The sequence below is a fragment of the Suillus discolor genome, assembly GCF_016758755.1.
Source record: "Suillus discolor strain FC423 chromosome Unknown F5147scaffold_3, whole genome shotgun sequence".
NCBI lineage: Eukaryota > Fungi > Basidiomycota > Agaricomycetes > Boletales > Suillaceae > Suillus > Suillus discolor.
The window spans coordinates 1,288,597-1,306,559 of NW_024541250.1; the positions used below are offsets into that span (position 1 = coordinate 1,288,597).

A 17,963-nucleotide genomic window follows, 5' to 3' on the forward strand; every position below is an offset into this window, starting at 1 on the left:
AGACTGTTTTCTGAAAGTCGGTAGGTCCCGGCTGGTAGGCGTGGGAACAACGCGAGAACAATTCGGTCAATTCAGATTCAGAAACCAGCTTGAAGCCTCAGCAACTTCAACGTTAACCACCATGGTAGCACCCCGGGGAGCACGCACTTTCATGCGCAATTGGTTTGCCATCGAGGTACTTTTCCCATAGTTTGTGCTTGCGTGAGCTGACCGGTTTACTGTGCTCAGGCAATTCCTATGTGAGCTCGTATCTCCGCGTTGCTAAAGTTGAGTTTTATTGACGACCGAGCAGCTACGCCGTTATTGGTTTGGCCGTTGGTGGTGCAGGCTGGTATTTAACCCGCCTTGCTCGTGGTCCTACGGGTACATCATACCTTCTTTCCGACTTTATTCGTATCTGCTAACGAACGAGTGAACAGTCGTTTGGACGAAGAGTAACCCAACTCCCTGGAACGATGTCAAACAAGATGAAAACACCAAAATATTGGATGTCAACTCGAGGTTTGCAAAGAGGTGTGTCGTATGCGTCATGTGTGGGCTGCGCTGACCCATTGGTACTGCTAGCTGGTCGAGGGAAAAACTATAACTTTAGCTCGCGCTGGAGGAGTGCTATACCTTTCTTTCGGTCGTGCTCGTTGTCATATTACAGTTTCAATTATATTCCTGGATATGTTTTCCTCTATTCATGACAGTTCCATGTGACCATGTCATGTACTTCGGGCCGGATAGCTATAGCTGCTTTTAGTTTTTGGTCTTGAGACCGGATAGTGTTAAAAGACAACGTTGAACAAATTGCGATTATCCCACTGACCACTAATCTCACAAGTGGTATGGTGGTCCACTTCGACGATCCTGATCCTCTTTATCCTCTTCCTCCTCTTAATGAGATACCGGATGATGATGCTGACAAGCCAAATGACACGTACAAGCTGGTAACTCACATGCTCGACATTTCGGCCCTTGTGCTGACTCTCGATTATCAGACTACGACGTCGAATGGCTTCCCTGCTGTCATCTTTGGTACTGCTACGTTTTCCCGCATCTATAACGACGCCCATCATATCTCCGGAGTAACACCATTACGGGCTGCCAGACTGGCTCTACGGTAGGTGGCTTGCTAGATGGCATGGCATATATTTCTGAGAAGCTGACAGCTATGGTATGAATGTGTTCGATACTGCGCCATTTTATGGGGATTCCGAGATCATCCTCGGGAACGCTCTTCGTGCTTTGAGGCGTGAATTCCCTCGTGATTCGTACACGTTGGTAAGTGTCCTCATGCAATGGTGAAAGGAGGGTTAACAGCAATGCATGCAGGTCACTAAAGTCGGCCGCTATCCTACTGAATTCGATTATGCCCCTGAAGCTATCGAAAGCAGTATCGCGCGCAGTCTTCGGCGCTTGCATACCAGCTACTTTGACATCGTATACTTGCATGATGTCGAATTCATTGCGGACGAAAAGCTCGCGAGAAGAGGAGGAAACCATGTTGATGCTCTGGGGGAAGAGAGGGAACAATACGGGTTGGATGAAAGTCAGGAGGGCGAGGCTTATACGGAAAAGGATCACAAAGTTTTGTCCGCTGTGAAGAAGCTTTTTGAGCTGCGAGATGAAAGGGGTGTTATCAAGCGAGTCGGGATCAGCGGTGAGTACAACTTTAGATCTGTATCAATTTCCGGATACTAACAAGCGCGCGTCAGGCTTCCCACTTCCAACCCTCCTGCGTATCGCAATTCTCATCCAGAAGCGCCTCGGGAAGCCGGTGGACCTCGTGATGTCCTACTGCCACCTCACCTTGCAGAATAGCACGCTCGAGCAATTCAAATCCGCATTTGGGGCACGCGCAGGAGTGAAGCAAGTTATCGCCGCCTCGCCGATAGCCATGGCTCTCTTGCGGCCTTCGCGCTCTCTGGATTGGCACCCGGCGCCACTCGAGGTTAGAGAGGCTGCGCAGAGGGCTGCGCAGCTCAGTCAGGAGTGGGATGCGCCTGAGACTGGTCTTCCCGACTTGGCGCTGCAGTATACGTTTGCACGAGCGAGGGAGATCGGGGTGCCCGTTGCAGTAGGGCTTAGCACGCTTGAGGAGGTCCACGCGAGTGTAAAGGCTTGGCATGAAGTGGATGCTGAGGGGTTCACGACGAAGGAAGAGTGGGTTGCCCGTGTTAAGACCGTACAGGACCTGTTCAGGGATGTGCAAATGCTGGACTACTCTTGGGCGACACCTTGATTTAAGTTGGCAAAGGCGAGTATCATGTACAATTAAGTTTGCGAGGACAGTAGTTGATAAAGCAAATGATATTTGAACTGATACAAACAAAACAACTACAGTTACTGGTGTGATTCAAACATGACGGCGCAAATCACCGTGTCTTGATAATTCCTGCGTTGATGAGTTTCATAATCTTCTGACGTACGACAGGGTTTTTCATGTGATCTTGTAATGCGCCAGGGTTGCCTTGCGCTTGCTGCAGAATTTGCTGCATCACGGGGTCTCCCATGATTTGCTGTAGAAGAATTTTTGGTCAACACCACGACGATAAAGCACCCTCGGATAATACTCACAGCAACTTCGGGGTCCTTCATGGCTCGCTCGAGGGTCTGTTCCTCCGTCTCGTCGGCACGCTGAGTAAACAATGCTTGCTGGATCTTGTTCTCCTGAGTTTGAATCTCTTGCGCGTGTGCATTGGCGGTGTCGGCTGATGAAGCGGCTTGTAAAGCTTCAAGAGCCTTACTATAATCGCGCATCGTTTGCAGAATCGTGGCTTTCCGGATGTATGCCTTGACTAAAGCAACGTTCAAAGATGGCCTACGGACAATCGGACGCAATCAGAACTCACCGAATGTGGGATCGACCTCGATTGCTTTGTCGGCATCCTTCAGCGCTTCAGCCAGTGCCATGAGTTTCATGTACGCTGCTGCCCTGTTGTTGTATCCTCTTGCATCGGAGGGATCACGCTTGATACTCTCTTCGTACAATTTCACGGCCTTTGCGAAGTCACCACCCTTGAATGCAGCATTACCTTCCTCGCGCGCGGTAGCAGACTTAGCGGGGTCGATGTATGCCTGTCGCTCGGTCTCGGCAATGGCCTTCTCGGTGGCTTGAAGCTTCGCGAGGATGGTAGCGTCACGGTGTTCAGAGAGTGACTTTTGGAAGTACTTCTTCGCGGACACTAGGTCGCTCTTTGCAGTGTACGCAGTCCCGATACGGCCAAAAATTTTGGCGATGATCTTGTAGTCTGCACGGAGCTGTGTCTTGCGTCAGAAGATGTCTGGTGCATAAAAGAGAACAGCTCACTCCTCGGCCCTCCTCAACAGCCAACTCGCACGTTGTGATACATTGATCGTACTCTTTCGCCTCGAGATATGCAGCACCGAGATTGCCGAGGAACGTGATGTCCTTTGGCCAGAGATCCCAAGCCTTCTTGAAGTATTCTGCGGCTTCAGAAAAGCGTTGCACCTTGTAGTGCTCTGTGCCCTGAGCCTTTGCGGCGAGTGCGTCTGCCTTGGCTTTGGCCTCCTCAGCGTCTCCATCTGTCATTTCAACATCTTCGGGCTCGTGGGCTGGTGCTGCTGGTGCTGGTGCGCGTGCTGGTGTTGGCGCTGGTGCTGGCGGAGTCCTCGATGTGGATGCAGATGGGGTCCGAGGTGTTCGAGCCTTTGGGGGAGGCTCATACTTGAAATTGGGTGGGAGCCCGTCAAATTCATCGTCGCGCGAGAAACCTTGCATATCGATGCCCATGGCGACACCAAGAACGTCGATCATGCGGGAATCTGACTGGAGAGCTCTAGGGAATGGTTGAGTGCTGTCAAGGGACAGTGATGTTTGACTTAAACGTACGAATCAGCGAGTGCGGGGTTTTGTTGGAAGAGTTTGAGCTGTGGAAGTAGTTGTTTAGTTACATGGAGCGGGATGTTAGGGGATGATCTACCTTTTGCACGAACGCTGGGTCAGCCATATGTTTTTGTGTTCGGGGATTAGTTGCCAGCTTGCCAATGAGGCTTGGGTCTGAAAAGTATTTTCCGAGGCCTAAGGGCTCAGTTACATCCCTACCTGGATTCAGTAGCGCGAGTCAGTGACTGTTTTCATCTGGGTGGGCGAGGGTAGCCTACCCTTTGCGTCTTTCACCTCTTGTAAACCCTTGCGTAAGGCAGGGCTATCCTCCAACTTAAGACCAGCTTCATATGCCCCGACAGCCTCATCATATCGTCTTGCACCGTGTAATGCAGCCCCTTTTCTCGCGTAGCCTTTGGACCATGACTGATTGAGCTTGACACACTTAATCGCCGCATAAGTATCAGCATGCCAGACCCGAATCTGATAGTGCACACCTGTTCTGCGTCCTCTAGTGCTCCAGCCCACTGCTTGTTGCCAGCCTTCGCAGCACTCCGATTTGAAAAGAGGACATGGTTCGAAGGGTCGATGGCGATTGCAGCTGTGAATAGCTCGATCGCTTTGTCGTAGTCCTTGGCAGAAAAGGCCTTGTTGCCCTGGTCTTTCAGCGCATTCACCTGTAAAGTGTGTCTTTGCGTTAGATTATCTGGTTAGGCAATGAACTAGATGGTATGTTATACACACATCTGACATGCTCGTTGAAATTGAGAGTGTTTGTGGTAAAGATGGATCCTTTCAGACTTTGTACTAGTCTTTCACCTTGATAATTACTCCCCCTCTGAGTCTGGTACTTTTATATGAACGATCCCTATTCTAGACCACAATTGAGGAACTTTCTAGAATTTTCGAGGAATAACAGTCCAAGATTGGTCCCTGGCAGCGCCCAAAAACGTTATCTTAATCTTATCAAATAATCAACCCAACAACTGGACTACTGCTAGTCGAGTACTACTAGTAGTCCTCGCTAGTCACTAGTCACTACTCGAACTCCAACCGTACATTAAAACGCACATGCTAGGATTTGTGACAGGGCTTGAGATAAGCTCGAGATGCTGCAGTTGCTGCACCATCCTAGTATTGGCTCACCTCCATATTCCGCTTCATCACGCTTGCAGACACAAGGGGCGGGGGCGGGGGCGGGGGCGGGGAAAGAGATTAGAACAATAATACAACTTCAATTAAAGCTTCTTTACTGCGCAGCCGACTTCTCCAGCAAGATAAGTTCACCCTTAAGCCTTTTCAGTTCCGTTACCGCAGCATCTACGACATCCTTTGGCTCCTTACTCTCCTTCAGCCCACGAACAACTTGTCCATGCTCCAAAATCTTTGCTTCCAAAGCAATAACTTCTGGCGATTTCAGCCCACTAACCGCCACACCATTCAGCGCAGCGTTAACAGCGCCCGCTTTCTTTGCTTTGCGTTTGGATGTAGGTGCCTCCTCCTCCTTAGCCGACTCGTCGCCGCCAAAGCGCACCTTCCACACCTGTTCCATTTTCTCGTCAATGTTCTTGAACAGGTGATCAGGCTGGCCGATCTGGTGGCCCGCAAGTATATCCGTGGAGAGCACCTCAGGAACCACGCGCGCCGGCGCATTCAGCTGCAGCAGGAGCGCATCCGAAGTGGCAGGCATGAAAGGATACATGAGGGCTGAAAGAACGTAAATCAGGTTGACGGCGCGCGATACGACTTGCGCGCATCGCTGTGGATTCTCTGTCATTAAGGCCCTGTTCAGTCCCGAGGCTTGCAGGTAACCATTACCCCTGCTTGAGATGAGCATGACAGTTTGAAGTCCGAGTCGTATTTTTACGCTCTCCATTGCATCGATATAATCTTTGAGCAACGTGTTGACATCGGTGATAAACTCGGCATCAAGGGGGTCATTGGGGGACAGTGGGCCGGGAGCATCGCCGCTTTCTGGAAGGACGCTGTCGTATTGGGCGGAGAGGAACTTGAGGGCACGATTGACGAAGTTGCCAAAGCTGTCAAACGAGTAATCAGTGTCAGTTCAACATGTTCATTTTGACGATTACTTTTTGAGAAGAATATTATTGTTGGCGGCAATCTATGAAAAACCAGAGGGTCAAGAAGGAGTTAGTGATAGGACGCAGACCAACTTACACAATCGGCCCATGAGAACATGGCATCAGCGGTTTCCGGACGAGTGGAGAGCAGATAATACCGCCATACGGAAGCGGGAATCCCGGTTTCCCTAGCAGCAGGCCCAAACACACCGCGGTTTTTGCTCTTGGAGAACTTTCCACCCTCATAATTAAGGTATTCTGTATGCCAACGGGTCAGAAAAGAGACTCAGTCTAATATTTGATGCTCACCGGTAGTTGAGAGATGGTGTAGTGTCGTCCAATTGCTGCCATCCGCGAGCAGCATGGCGGGGAAATATATAGTGTGGAAATAAACATTATCTTTGCCCATGAATTGGTACAGTCGAACATTATCCGGGTTGAGCCACCATTGTTTCCATTCCGGGGTATATTCTCCAGTGATACTGACGTAGCCAATGACTGCGTCGAACTACAGAGAAAGTGTTATGACAAGGTGTAGCACAAAAGTATTGTCAACTAACCCAAACATCTGTCGTCGCCCATCAATATACCGGAGAGATTTAGGAGAACTAGCCACTCACACAACACTTTTCCACCCATCTCCTTGTCATCTTCTCGACCAAGAGGTGGAATAGGAACGCCCCAGGCGAGATCTCGCGTCACCGGAGTAGGTTTAAGTCCGCTTTTCATGCGCGCATCTACGATTTCGCCATCGGCATTGATTGTGGCATTGGGTGACCATTTCCCTTTCTTCCATGACTTCTTGATCCAGTCTTCTAACGCTGGTTGAGCAGCATCTAGTTTGAAATACATATGTGAAGATGAACGTGCAACGACATTGTGAGTCTTGTCAATCAAGCATCGAGGCTCGATTAGGTCGATAGCATCTAGCGTGCGACTGCATCCATCACATTGATCGCCACGAGCATCCTGAGACAGATAGTGAGAATATGCATTATTATTAGCTGTTTGACGTACGATAAAGCTGCAATGAGGACAGATACCCTCTACGTAGCGATCAGCCAAAAACCTGAGGCGAATGTTGGAACTGTTTTATTAGCTTTTAGCAACACTCACTTTTTGCAGCCTTCACAATACGTCTGATCTTTGATCTGCCTTTCTAGATATCCGTGTTGGCCGAGGTTGAGGTAAATTGATTGACATATCCTGTGTTTCGGTGTTAATGAGTGGTAACGGAATTGTATTTTTACACTGACTCGGTATGTTTGGCGGTTGACGTGCGCCCAAAGAGATCGAAACTAAGGAAGTTCAGTAGAGAAAAACTGTGCTTGTGGTGGATACGCACCCGATATCAAACCACTCATACGTCTCTTTATGTAAGGCGTAGTATTTATCGCACAACTCTCTGGGAGTCATACCCTCCTTAAGAGCCGCAGTCTCTGTGGCAGTTCCATACTCATCAGTTCCACAAATATAGAGAGTACGTCGATTCCGTGTCCCTGTAAAAAATGTTGAGAGGATATAGGATTGTGCGAGACTATCACTGACGGTTGTATCTATCAAGCGAGGATGTTCTGAGTACGTATCACAAGACACCAGTAAGTGACTCACCGGCTGAAGACGTCTGCGCTCAGAGTGCTTCCTATAATGTTTCCTAATGATGATTATCGCCGTCAGACTTATGATATAATAGTACATCGGACAACGCACCAAGATGAGGCACATTGTTGCAGTAAGGCAAAGCGGACGTGATAAGGATGTTTGTTTCTCCATCCTTTGGTAGTCTGCGCCAATGACAATATAGATGATAGATTGGAAGCTATGATCTGATAAACTTACACGGCGCCCTGCCCAGGATCAGGAATAGATCGTAGGACATCGTCCGTCACTCTGATTTTCTGAGTCATGACTCCGAGTCGTTCTGGTGCGTGTCAAAGTAAGGTGAGGAAATCGCTTAGATCTTGGACCCATTATAATACCGAGTGTAGGACCCCGGATTTCCCTCGAGCCGGCGTCAATGCTTCGAGTCATCTCTTTTCACTCTATCTCATATGGATGTTTGGTTACACTTCAACTTCCCGCGAAGCCGCACGGGTTCACCGACTCACCGATAACTGGTAGATGACCATCTTAATGAGCACTCTGGTGCTTCTCTCCATTTCAATTCAGCACCTACAATTTCTTCCTTTCCAACTCGAAGCGCTGCAGCGGAGTCACTGTCTATTAATACTGCCTGCTGAAAGTTATTGCAACAATTATTATATTCCGCCCGGTTTATTGACCATGTCGTTGACCACTACGAGAATTATGGCATCGGCAGACAGCAGAAATGGTCTCGCCCATACCATGCACTCAGCATTCAACGCTACATCCTGCAATTCTGTCAACGTTAATTGCAACACCGTGGCGATGCGACTAGGAGGTAGAATTGGTCACCCAATGCAGGGAGATAAATGTCGTGTAGCTGTTGTGTCATACGCTATAGGAACCTTTGCTGCGTCTGTTATGTCTCGCCACGATCTTGTTCTGTAACACAGTACAGCTACCAAATCACCTCGGTTTCAGGACGCAAACAATGGTAACCATCGATGCCACGAACCTCAGAGAAAGAATTGGGCGCTCTCGAGTTCTGATCATAGTAGGGAGAGCAAACGCAGGCAAAATGACCATTCTTCAGAAGGTCTGCAACACCACGTCGGATGAACCAGAAATTCACGATACTGAAGGAAAGAAGGTGCGGATGATGATCTATGCCATGCGCGCGTCTTAGACCGATGCTGCTGCCGTGAAATCCTCGATCAAGGTGTGTACACCATTTGCTCTGGGGCATACATGTACTGACGGACGCTCAGCATGGAAATCACAAATGAGATGGTGTTCATAAGCAATCCTGATTTCGGTTTTCACGACCCGTGCGATTTCGAAGCGGGCTCTGAAACGAATTCGAGAGCATGAAGAAATTTGTCTCAGGACGCGTACACACGACGAAATTGGAGGGGCGAATTCATGCTATCTGGCAAATAACTCCCTCCTGATGTTCCGCGCTTGTTGGTTGCCGTCAAGTATTGTCTTCCAATGGACAACCCGAGTCAAACATTCCGGTGAGCCTGCAACTCCATTGTCACTTGCCGTGCTGGACTAAATGAACAATCTTTAGTTCCCGTGGTTGTGGTGTTCACCAACTTCAAAGCTTGGCATCCAGTTGCGTATGGAGAAATCAAGAAGCAACTGAAAGGGTATCGGGAGAAGACGCTCGAAGAGGATTGTCCAGCGCTTCGAAGAACAATTCACGAACACAGGTGTCTTGAATGAGTTGTGTGAGCCTGAAAACCGTCTCAGTCCTAAGTCCCACATACACTTGGAGAATCGGTAGTCAGGTTGACTTGTCCCATGTCGAAGTTATTAGTAACCGTCCGTCCTAGTCTTGGGTCAGGACAGATAGCGATGCCGCTGAAAACCACACGGATGAATTTTTTTGTACGTTGACAGCCTACAGGCATGGTAGGTGTCTCAGCGCTTGAGGCTGTGTGGTCACTGGTCCGCTTTCAATATGTGGATTCATAGCAACATCCGGTAGGGTCAAAACAGGTACTGGTGCAGTGAGTCACTGCTTGTAGGTGACCAAAGACCAGATGACCATGGCTTCGTGAGCATGTCACTGGATTTATATAGCCCAATCAGCACGACGCCAATGCGAGAACGGTGACAACCAGCCACTAGTGGACTTGCTGGATTCGCTAAAGCATGTCTACATACTTACCAAAGGATTGAGAACGATATGATCATGTACACCGACCGAACAAGTTGAGCCTAGTAAGGACTCGAACCCAGACAATATTATGTAAGTAGTACCGTACAATCGTTTAGTCTGTGACAGACTTGTGATCGCCGCTGAAGCGCTAACGCCCCAGTTTCCGACTCCGCCAGGTCTATCATTCTTAATTTCAACACTTTTGTCAAGACCTGTCCCAGCTGCTATCTTGACAGTTTAAGTTTATCGCGCGTCTCGTCCTGCGCGCTGAAAAAAAAGACTGGTGAAATTGAGTTGGGTGAGAGTTAAGGATATGTGTGCAGTACATTGCAAGGGACGGTAGGCTTGACTCTTTGAGATCTCAATGATGACCATCCTGACATGTGCACTTTCAGTATTGCTGCACTGCAGTGCGATAAAAAACATTATACTACGGCCCCAACTTTGGATGTCTTTGATATAGTTAGTTGTGCTCAAGCCACCGCTTTGGGCTGGCTTGGGCTCACAGCCTATGCTTGGAATCCGGTAAGCCTGAGCTCCTTTAAAGTTAGGTCCAGGGAAGGGCTTTCAGGCCAAGCCAGGCCCGACCATGATGCTGATCACTAATTGTAATGCGATGTAAATTAACGTTGCAACAACTGCTCGGAGTCATACTGCACCAGAGGCTATGGTCGTAAGTGAAATATATTTAATTTGCGCATATAATACGCTGGCCTTCCTGTCTTTGCCTCCTATCATTATAGCAGATTCTTCCGAACTGATGGAAGAAAATCCGCATCCTTCTGGCCTTGCATCGAACACACATTCGGGTCACCAGGAATTTGACCGGATGATATCCAATGCAAAGTCCACTGTTGATACTACCGCCGATTTCCACTACCACGGTCTGACAAATCGCAGATATGCCCTTGTTGGAGTGGCATGTTCAAGTATTCTTAGCTGCTTATTCATCATTGCAGGTGTTATCACTTTCGCCAATCACACTATCCTAGGAGTAACCAGGCTGTTGAGCCTGGTCGATATTGATCAGGCTGCTCAATTTCAGGGGGTATTGATCCTGATACTTGACTTAATCGTCATGTTATGTACCGAGTCCATAGGATTCGTACACAGCGTCTCATTGCGCTCTGCGCTAGCCTCAGAGTCTCGGCTTCGTTTCAACACCAACCTGCGCCTTCTCACCGCAGCTCGTAGATGGTACAACCCCAACGGCGCGCTACTTAACGGCATCTCGGCTGTCCTCCTCATTATATCCTACAGTTCGGCCTCATCCATCGTATGTCTGGACCAAAATGACTCGGAGACATCCCAAGCAGTTGGTGTTGCCATCGCAGGGATACCTCTCCTCATTTTGGGTGTCGCACTCCTCCTCCAAGTGATGATCGCATTGTCAGGGATGCGGGCTGTCAAAATCTTGACGTGGAGCTCCTCACCTTTCGACTTGACCGCCGCACTAGTCCACCACGCACAATTGACCCCCACTCCTTTCCGGTGCATGCGTCGTGTGTCTGACCTAGACACGTGTGGAGGTCCGGCGAAGCCACAAGAGACACAGCCCTCCGCGTGGCATGCTCACCCTAGCATCCGGAAAGTTATCATTTTTCTTTGGATCATCGTTGCAGCATGCGCTGGATGGGCCACGCTCGTCACGTGCGTCTGGGACCACTTGGCCACCTATCCGCTGACCCTACAAACGTGGTCGTTCTTCCGGAGCGCGCAGTCCAATGCCATCTGGTATTGGATGCCAGGTTCCGATCTTGATGTGGGGATTCTGCTCTATCTCAACATTATATTTCTCCAGGGACCGTTGACGCTTGGGCTACATTGCGCGGAGCTCATCGCGAATGTCATCCGAGATGAAAGACAGTGGAGATACGCTACCAGAAGGAAAGGACTTGGAGTGTCGACGAACCCGCTGGTATCGATTCTTAATCATCCGATCTGTCTCGTACTTTTCATCACGAAGCCTTTTCTGCGTGAGTCATTCACGCCTAGTATTTTTTTGTCAGTGTTATTGAACACTATCCTTGACGATCACAGACTGGATGTTTGGGCTTTCATTCAGCATATATGTGGACACCTATAAAGAGACCCTATACGATATTCCGATAAACATGTACCCTGCTCAAGTTCGCACTTCCTGCTCATGTAAATTAGTTACAACATTCTCACACATATTTGCAGATCTGGAACTTATGCATTGCGCTCTTTATATTTGCCTGTTTCTTCACTTTCGTCGCACTACGCCGACCGTCCGGTCCCCAGCCAGCTGCATACGGCCACCTCCAGACGCTCGCCGACCTTGTGGACGAGTGGTCGCCTGTGATGTGGTGGGGACACAAGGAGGATGGAATTCCGTACTGTCATGCTGGTAGGTACTTGCATACTCATGATGATGATGCATTGACACTTTTGAAAAGGGACAAGCGATCACCCACTGCCGGATGTGAAGATGGACTGTGTTTATGCTGGTTCCGGTACTGGGTCACTGGTACCCCTCTCGTGAGAGGTACTTTCTTTGCTTTTAAAAGGAATTTGTTGCAATGATTGATAGGGGCGGGAGGGACGTTTTGACTGGAACGGACTTGGAATGTGGGAACCGACAATTTCAGTATCATATGTATGTGAGAGGTGCAATCGTCGTGGGTTGCGCTCATCTAAATAGATACCCATAGTTACTCTAGATCTTTAGATGACTCGGTTTTGAACATTTTTTTGTTTTCGATGTTTAAACGGAGAGATACGTCAGTCCGATGCATTCACACAACCAGCTATGCCGTTGAACGAGACATACGATGTGTTGGGTTATGATATATGAATAGTGAGACTGTTCCTGCATCATAAGCTGGGATAAAATATTTCATAGATGTCCAAGCTAGGTGGAGGTTTGAAACCTGCAGACAAAAATACCACAACGTATCCTCGACCAAATTTCTCCTCCCTGCAGAATACTTATTATTCGGCAGGCATTTCCCTACATGATGCAGTGCTAGTTGGTACATGTACATGCTCCTGAAAGACAATCGATTTCATGCTGGCTTCTGCGTCGGAGTCCACCACGAGTTTGGCGTGATATTCTCGAACGCTAAGAATGAGGCTTGTGAACCTAGAGGTCAAAGTTTATTAACAGCCTGTAGCAAAGGACTCGACATAAAAGAAGTAAATGATCCACGAGCCAAGTTTCTGATACATTTTCCCATGCTATGCGCTCGTGTGATGTGCGACATCTAGCACGCCAGTTTCAACTCCTGAGCGGTGCAGTCTGATGTTTCCTTGTTTCCAATGCTCTTCCCCATGCTATGGTGGCACCCCAGCTTCAACTGCTGAGCGCTGCAAACTGTATCAGGTTTCAACACCCGTTTTTCGGATCTCATCATGTCGCGCTCTGTTTTGTGCTGTGTAGATTTAGGCTCGCAGTCAAATGATTGATGTCCATTCTTGTTTTCCATCATGAGAATTCGAGGACTGGCTCGGTATCCTTCAATGCTGAAGCGGACAGGCATGACAGCATCGTCGATGATTGTCGAGACAGCATGCAGCCTGGGGGAGTAAGTCATGTATATGAAAGTCTGGGAGACCGTGGTACATTTGTAACAGACAAACCATGCAGGAGCCAATCACAGCATTGGATCATTGTCTTGTAATTAAACATCACTTTATTGTCTTAACGAAGATATCGGACAGAAAACCAAGATGACAGGAAATGATGCGGATGCTATCAAGTCATTGACAGCAACGTGAAGCGTATGTATGCTGTGGACATGACAAGGCAGCACCTGAATAAGTTGAAGTCAGATGGGAAGAGCAGACAATAGAGGCTAGATACAAGCAATCGCGAAGATGAGAAGCATTTTCATAACGAGGGACGCGTCATCGAGTGAACTACGTCTGCTCTGCTTGGTTCCTTTCAGGTCCATTCTTCCGTACGGTGAGGGTGTTCCAGAATCCACATCTTTGTTTGCGACCGCAAAAAGACGTGTTTAGGTGTGGGCCATTGGGTCAGGACAGATAGCGATGTCGCTGAAAACCACACGGATGAATTTTCTGTACGTTGACACTGGGCATGGTAGGTGTCTCAGCACTTGAGGCTGTGTGGTCACTGGTCCGCTTTCAGTATGTGGATTCATAGCAACACCCGGTAGAGTGAAAACAAGTACTTGGTGCCGCAGTCACTGTTTGTAGGTGACCAAAGACCAGATGACTTCGTGAGCATGTCACTAGATTTACATAGCCCAATCAGCACGGCGCCAATGCGAGAACGGTAGCCAGCCACTAGTGGACTTGCTGGATCCACTAAAGCATGTCCACATACTTACCAAGGGATTGAGAACGATATGTGTAGCGTTGAGAGCGTTCAGGCAGATGTTCGACGGAGCTAGATGAATATTATTATCTCAGTCTCGAGGTAAAGGACTCTCGTATGTACCTAGATGAATATTATTCTAAACGGACTTGTTAGCTCGTAACGTAAACGATGGTATAGGTACTCACATCTCAGTCTCGAGGTAAAGGACTGAGATGTTTCGACGTTGGTACTGGGGATTTTATCGTACGGGTAGAGTAGGAAAGAAAACATTACTTTGAAATAGTGTTGTTGGCAAAACAGCCGAGTTTTGCCAACTGGTTGTGCCAGACCGGTTGTGCCCGGTGATCGGCAAAACTCATGCAAAATGGGGGTGGCACAACTTGGCAAAACTCGCAGAGATGTAACTTAAATCTGATAAATATACCTTGAAATTCAATAGAATATCGTCCCTAAAGCAAGATGTTCCATGGTGGAGGATACCCACTTGCATCATTGATGAATTTCGAGCGCCTAGAACTCAAGGTTAGACTTGGCATTCAAGTTGCAAAGTGCTGAAATGATTGGGATATAATGATAGCGAAAACACTTTCTGATAACCTGCAGCCCTACATGAAATTCACATACTCAAGGCCTTTAGTCATCAGTAAATTCACACATTTCTTGGCAGACCTTTTTTCGAAAATTAAAACTTATTTTTAACTTATTGACACTTATTCACCTTTATTCACTTGGCTGTTTGTTTTCACAAGTCAAAAAAGGAAGTGTATGACACACAAGTGCCGAAAAGTAGCATAAGATCAAAAAAGTCAGTTCAAGTATTCGAAACAGAAATAAGTACAGCAAGTAAATAAGTAGTTCAACTTGGTATGTAACCCGCGGCAGGTAGTAACTCGTGACCCATGTATTCATGTACTAGACATATGGGTGTAGGTACAATGTATATCAGTAGTAGCAACACAATAACGAGATCGACAGACTCACGAACTGTGAACAGCAGGAAATGACTTGGATCAGTGTGGCTTGAGCTCGAAGGGGGATCGACAGACTCATGAACTGCAAACGGCAGGAAACGACTTGGATCAGCATGGGTCTTGCTCGAAGGGGGATCGACAGACTCACGAACTGTGAACAGCAGGAAACGACTTAGATCAGCATGGGTCTTGCTCAAACGAGGATCGACACACTCACTTCCTGCGAGCGGTGGCAACGACTTGGATCAGCGTGGCTCGAACTCGAACAAGGAGGGTGCTGGAGGGCGCCAGGTATGGGTGCTGGAGGGTGCAGTTGGGCATGGTTGGATTGGGAGGATGCGAGAGATGTGCCGGGGGGTGTGTGGAGGGCTGCAGTTAGCAAAAATTGAAAGAACAATTGATAGATGCACGTACAGTACCCAAACCCAAACTATACAAACCGATTCCTTCAATCTGCATGAAGCTAAAGTCAGTATGACAAAGATGGGCGCATGCAGTTTCAGGATTTGTCAAAAATGAGCGCTGTGAACCATCACGCTGTAGAGACTCATGCCTCTCATTGTGCAATATGGCAGTTTTCACTGGGGAGTACATGGCACGAACTTGTAGCATCACTCTGTGTGCTACCTGCAGCTATCTCTATATGAGGCGCAGCTTTCCCGCGCAACGCGCGCCATGCGCGCGTACCTTTCCCGCGCTTCACGATGTATATGCGCGCGCGCTTTCCCGCGCTTGAGCGCCCTATAGCGCCAGCCATCCGGAAGCATCCATCCACTGTCCACCAAGTTCCCTAGTGCGTATATTTCCATTTCTCACATTTGCTTATCGTTCCATCTTTATTTTTATCATGGACCCTTACTTACATATATCTTTACATACCTTACTCGGTAGCGCTTCGGCTCCGCATGACAGCGCTTAGGCGCCATACTTAAGCGCCAGCAGTACATACTATGACAAAAACGGACTTACTCTCCCACCAGAATGACAGAGGACTTACTGGTTACTACCCACTATTCACCTAGCAGAACATAGTAGAAATCTATTTGTTTACACCTCGCATCTCTCTTCTCTTGTCTTACATCATATCATCACTTAAGCAAACTCACTCTTACTCTCTCTCTTGTTTCTGCATACACGCGCGCGCATTCCCGCGCTTCGCGCATTCTCGCGCTTCGCATTGGCCAACCAGTAGCGCTTTCAGCGCATACCTCTAGATCCTTGCTGCACTCGCTTCCCCTTTAGGGTCGAACGCACTTGTTGTCTCAAGTATAGCAGACTAGGCAACGCGCGACCTTACAACATTTATAGATACAGTCAGGAGCATTGTTTGTGCCTCGCTGTATCGTTGAACCTTCAACGCGTCACGTGTCATATTTGAACCACGTCAGTTTTTCACACGAAGTTCACTCTCAACGTTAACGTTCAACCTTGTCTGACTCTCAATCTAACTTCCATGCATCATCTCACATACCTCCATACCTCAGTGTCTGAAACTTCACTCTCATGGTCTCGCACCCTTTCGCACACCTCCCAGTAAGTTTTTTTATTTGTTTTTTTTTCCATTTTACTAAAAATGTCTGTGTCTGAAACTTCGCCCGTCCTTTCGCATGGCCTCCAAGTAAGTTTTTATTTATTTGTTGTATTTTCTTTTACTAATAATGTCTGCTTGCCTCAGCATCTGAAACTTCGCCCGTCCTTTCATGTACCTCCAAGTAAGTTTTTTTTCATTTTTTTAAATTTCCCTTGACTAATAATGTCCGCTTGCCTCAGTGTCCAAACTTCGCCTGTCCTTTCGCATACCTCCAAGTAAGTTTTTTTCATTTGTTTTACTTCCTTTTATTAATAGCATCTGCTTCATTGCAGTCTGCCGCTTGCCTCATGTGCCGTCTGCCTTGTATGCCGCCTTTCATTCCTCGCATCCCGCCTTTCACCCTCTTCAAAATTTGCTGCTGCTGGCTCCCCATTCTTTGAGTTTGTTTCTGCATCTAGTCGCCACTGCCACAAGTAGTTGTATTGTTTCCCCACTAGTACTTAGTAGTCCTATCATGTAATTATCCTTGAATGCAATATTTTGTCATTTTTGTCGAAACAAGTGTGAAATAAGTAGCCCCAACTTGCACTACTTGCAATGTGGGCTATTTTACAAATAAGTGCCAAAAAAGCCAACAAAAAGTTTGAAAAAGTCGAAGTCAAGAGGAGGCATCTACTTTTTCGACTTAAATTGCCTTGTGGCAAGTTGATGGCAAGTTGGTGTCACCGTTCTTATGAATGACTTTTCCGCTCCTTTTTTGGAATTACCCGGCAGCAAGTTGCAAAAAAGGAAGTTCAAGCAATGTGTGAATTTACTGATGTACTGTGATGATTCTCTCGATTCCATGTCTATTAGAAACTCATCTTTTCACTAGTATAAAGTTAAGTATGATAATGTGATAGCGTATAGCTGAATTATACAGATGCTGGTAATTATGTACTATATAATGTAATATATGCCCTTCTCAGAACTCCGGTAGTTCACTGATGATGGGCTCCGCTCTTGACCAAACCTTGTGATGCAGATGACATCCTGCCACAGACTGAAGAAGTTCGGAACATTAATGAAGTTGAATTGCTGGAGGAAAATGCTTTTGATTTCGATGATTGATGTCTTCATTAGGAATGTCATACACATATATAGCCTAGAGTTTCGCCACCTGGCAAAACAACCAGTTTTGCCAGTTTTGCCGGTTGCAACCGGCAAAACTGACCCCAAGTAGTTTTGCCCCCCACACTACTTTGAAACAAAACGTTCGGGACGAGGCTCGGCCAACGTCACTCTGTGCTCGTACCTGTTCCTTCGGGTCCCGACGCATTCGGACGTTTGGCTTCCAACACTCCCCCTCGAGCACAATCCTCCAAGCTCATCATCATCCTCAACTTCTGCATGCGTGGGCGGGCTAGTGGCTTGGTAAGGGCATTGGCTATGTTGTCCTCGCTAGGACAGTAGGCCAGGGAGAAGGTGCCGTTTTTAACATGGGACCGTACG

General features: G+C 47.8%; 7 protein-coding genes across 7 annotated transcripts; 4 read left to right on the top strand and 3 right to left on the bottom strand.

Annotated features, from left to right (window-relative positions):
* The first annotated feature begins 13 nt into the window (after window positions 1-13).
* Window positions 14-708, top strand: F5147DRAFT_198587 (uncharacterized protein). The gene is made up of 5 exons (XM_041428539.1): window positions 14-175; window positions 229-239; window positions 293-363; window positions 420-513; window positions 565-708. Exons 1-5 carry the CDS (start codon window positions 122-124, stop codon window positions 584-586), a joined length of 252 nt encoding a protein of 83 aa, XP_041299245.1. The 5' UTR covers window positions 14-121; the 3' UTR covers window positions 587-708.
* A 122-nt stretch (window positions 709-830) lies between these two features.
* Window positions 831-2,227, top strand: F5147DRAFT_565632 (Aldo/keto reductase family-domain-containing protein; the record flags this gene model as incomplete). Its single annotated transcript, XM_041430762.1, has 4 exons — window positions 831-1,105; window positions 1,155-1,266; window positions 1,318-1,645; window positions 1,701-2,227. The coding sequence occupies 4 exons, from the start codon at window positions 831-833 to the stop codon at window positions 2,225-2,227; spliced, it is 1,242 nt and encodes a 413-aa protein (XP_041299246.1).
* Window positions 2,228-2,276: 49 nt separating this feature from the next.
* Window positions 2,277-4,764, bottom strand: F5147DRAFT_603367 (chaperone). The gene is made up of 9 exons (XM_041432277.1): window positions 4,577-4,764; window positions 4,330-4,509; window positions 4,111-4,276; window positions 3,930-4,051; window positions 3,839-3,876; window positions 3,296-3,785; window positions 2,838-3,246; window positions 2,563-2,783; window positions 2,277-2,504 (listed from the first exon to the last, which is right to left on the bottom strand). Exons 1-9 carry the CDS (start codon window positions 4,583-4,585, stop codon window positions 2,361-2,363), a joined length of 1,779 nt encoding a protein of 592 aa, XP_041299247.1. The 5' UTR covers window positions 4,586-4,764; the 3' UTR covers window positions 2,277-2,360.
* A 257-nt stretch (window positions 4,765-5,021) lies between these two features.
* F5147DRAFT_668379 (tRNA synthetases class I (M)-domain-containing protein) lies at window positions 5,022-7,856 on the bottom strand. Its single transcript, XM_041435351.1, has 14 exons — window positions 7,753-7,856; window positions 7,624-7,697; window positions 7,525-7,567; window positions 7,462-7,469; window positions 7,259-7,412; window positions 7,170-7,211; window positions 7,030-7,119; window positions 6,931-6,982; window positions 6,534-6,882; window positions 6,474-6,481; window positions 6,223-6,421; window positions 6,011-6,171; window positions 5,923-5,954; window positions 5,022-5,871 (listed from the first exon to the last, which is right to left on the bottom strand). The coding sequence occupies exons 1-14, from the start codon at window positions 7,818-7,820 to the stop codon at window positions 5,082-5,084; spliced, it is 2,070 nt and encodes a 689-aa protein (XP_041299248.1). The 5' UTR covers window positions 7,821-7,856; the 3' UTR covers window positions 5,022-5,081.
* Window positions 7,857-8,450: 594 nt separating this feature from the next.
* Window positions 8,451-8,883, top strand: F5147DRAFT_198788 (uncharacterized protein). Its single transcript, XM_041428540.1, has 2 exons — window positions 8,451-8,716; window positions 8,766-8,883. The coding sequence occupies exon 1, from the start codon at window positions 8,489-8,491 to the stop codon at window positions 8,681-8,683; it is 195 nt and encodes a 64-aa protein (XP_041299249.1). The 5' UTR covers window positions 8,451-8,488; the 3' UTR covers window positions 8,684-8,716; window positions 8,766-8,883.
* A 1,451-nt stretch (window positions 8,884-10,334) lies between these two features.
* On the top strand, window positions 10,335-12,355 carry F5147DRAFT_198795 (uncharacterized protein). Its single transcript, XM_041428541.1, has 5 exons — window positions 10,335-11,640; window positions 11,705-11,793; window positions 11,849-12,035; window positions 12,085-12,284; window positions 12,340-12,355. Exons 1-4 carry the CDS (start codon window positions 10,425-10,427, stop codon window positions 12,168-12,170), a joined length of 1,578 nt encoding a protein of 525 aa, XP_041299250.1. The 5' UTR covers window positions 10,335-10,424; the 3' UTR covers window positions 12,171-12,284; window positions 12,340-12,355.
* A 2,471-nt stretch (window positions 12,356-14,826) lies between these two features.
* Window positions 14,827-15,262, bottom strand: F5147DRAFT_648192 (uncharacterized protein; the record flags this gene model as incomplete). Its single annotated transcript, XM_041433264.1, has 3 exons — window positions 14,827-14,882; window positions 14,952-15,112; window positions 15,159-15,262. The coding sequence occupies 3 exons, from the start codon at window positions 15,260-15,262 to the stop codon at window positions 14,827-14,829; spliced, it is 321 nt and encodes a 106-aa protein (XP_041299251.1).
* Window positions 15,263-17,963: the final 2,701 nt, after the last annotated feature.

Coding starts and splice junctions, on each gene's coding strand:
- F5147DRAFT_198587 (XM_041428539.1), top strand. CDS start 122: ATGGTAGCACCCCGGGGAGCACGCACTTTCATGCGCAATTGGTTTGCC. Junction 364..419: donor CCTTGCTCGTGGTCCTACGG/GTACATCATACC, acceptor ACGAGTGAACAG/TCGTTTGGACGAAGAGTAAC. Junction 514..564: donor AACTCGAGGTTTGCAAAGAG/GTGTGTCGTATG, acceptor TGGTACTGCTAG/CTGGTCGAGGGAAAAACTAT.
- F5147DRAFT_603367 (XM_041432277.1), bottom strand. Junction 3,877..3,929: donor ACCCAGCGTTCGTGCAAAAG/GTAGATCATCCC, acceptor CTACTTCCACAG/CTCAAACTCTTCCAACAAAA. Junction 3,247..3,295: donor CTGTTGAGGAGGGCCGAGGA/GTGAGCTGTTCT, acceptor CGCAAGACACAG/CTCCGTGCAGACTACAAGAT.
- F5147DRAFT_668379 (XM_041435351.1), bottom strand. CDS start 7,820: ATGACTCAGAAAATCAGAGTGACGGACGATGTCCTACGATCTATTCCT. Junction 5,955..6,010: donor TGTTCTCATGGGCCGATTGT/GTAAGTTGGTCT, acceptor GGTTTTTCATAG/ATTGCCGCCAACAATAATAT. Junction 5,872..5,922: donor AATAATATTCTTCTCAAAAA/GTAATCGTCAAA, acceptor CTCGTTTGACAG/CTTTGGCAACTTCGTCAATC.
- F5147DRAFT_198788 (XM_041428540.1), top strand. CDS start 8,489: ATGGTAACCATCGATGCCACGAACCTCAGAGAAAGAATTGGGCGCTCT.
- F5147DRAFT_198795 (XM_041428541.1), top strand. CDS start 10,425: ATGGAAGAAAATCCGCATCCTTCTGGCCTTGCATCGAACACACATTCG. Junction 11,794..11,848: donor TAAACATGTACCCTGCTCAA/GTTCGCACTTCC, acceptor ACATATTTGCAG/ATCTGGAACTTATGCATTGC. Junction 12,036..12,084: donor AATTCCGTACTGTCATGCTG/GTAGGTACTTGC, acceptor ACTTTTGAAAAG/GGACAAGCGATCACCCACTG.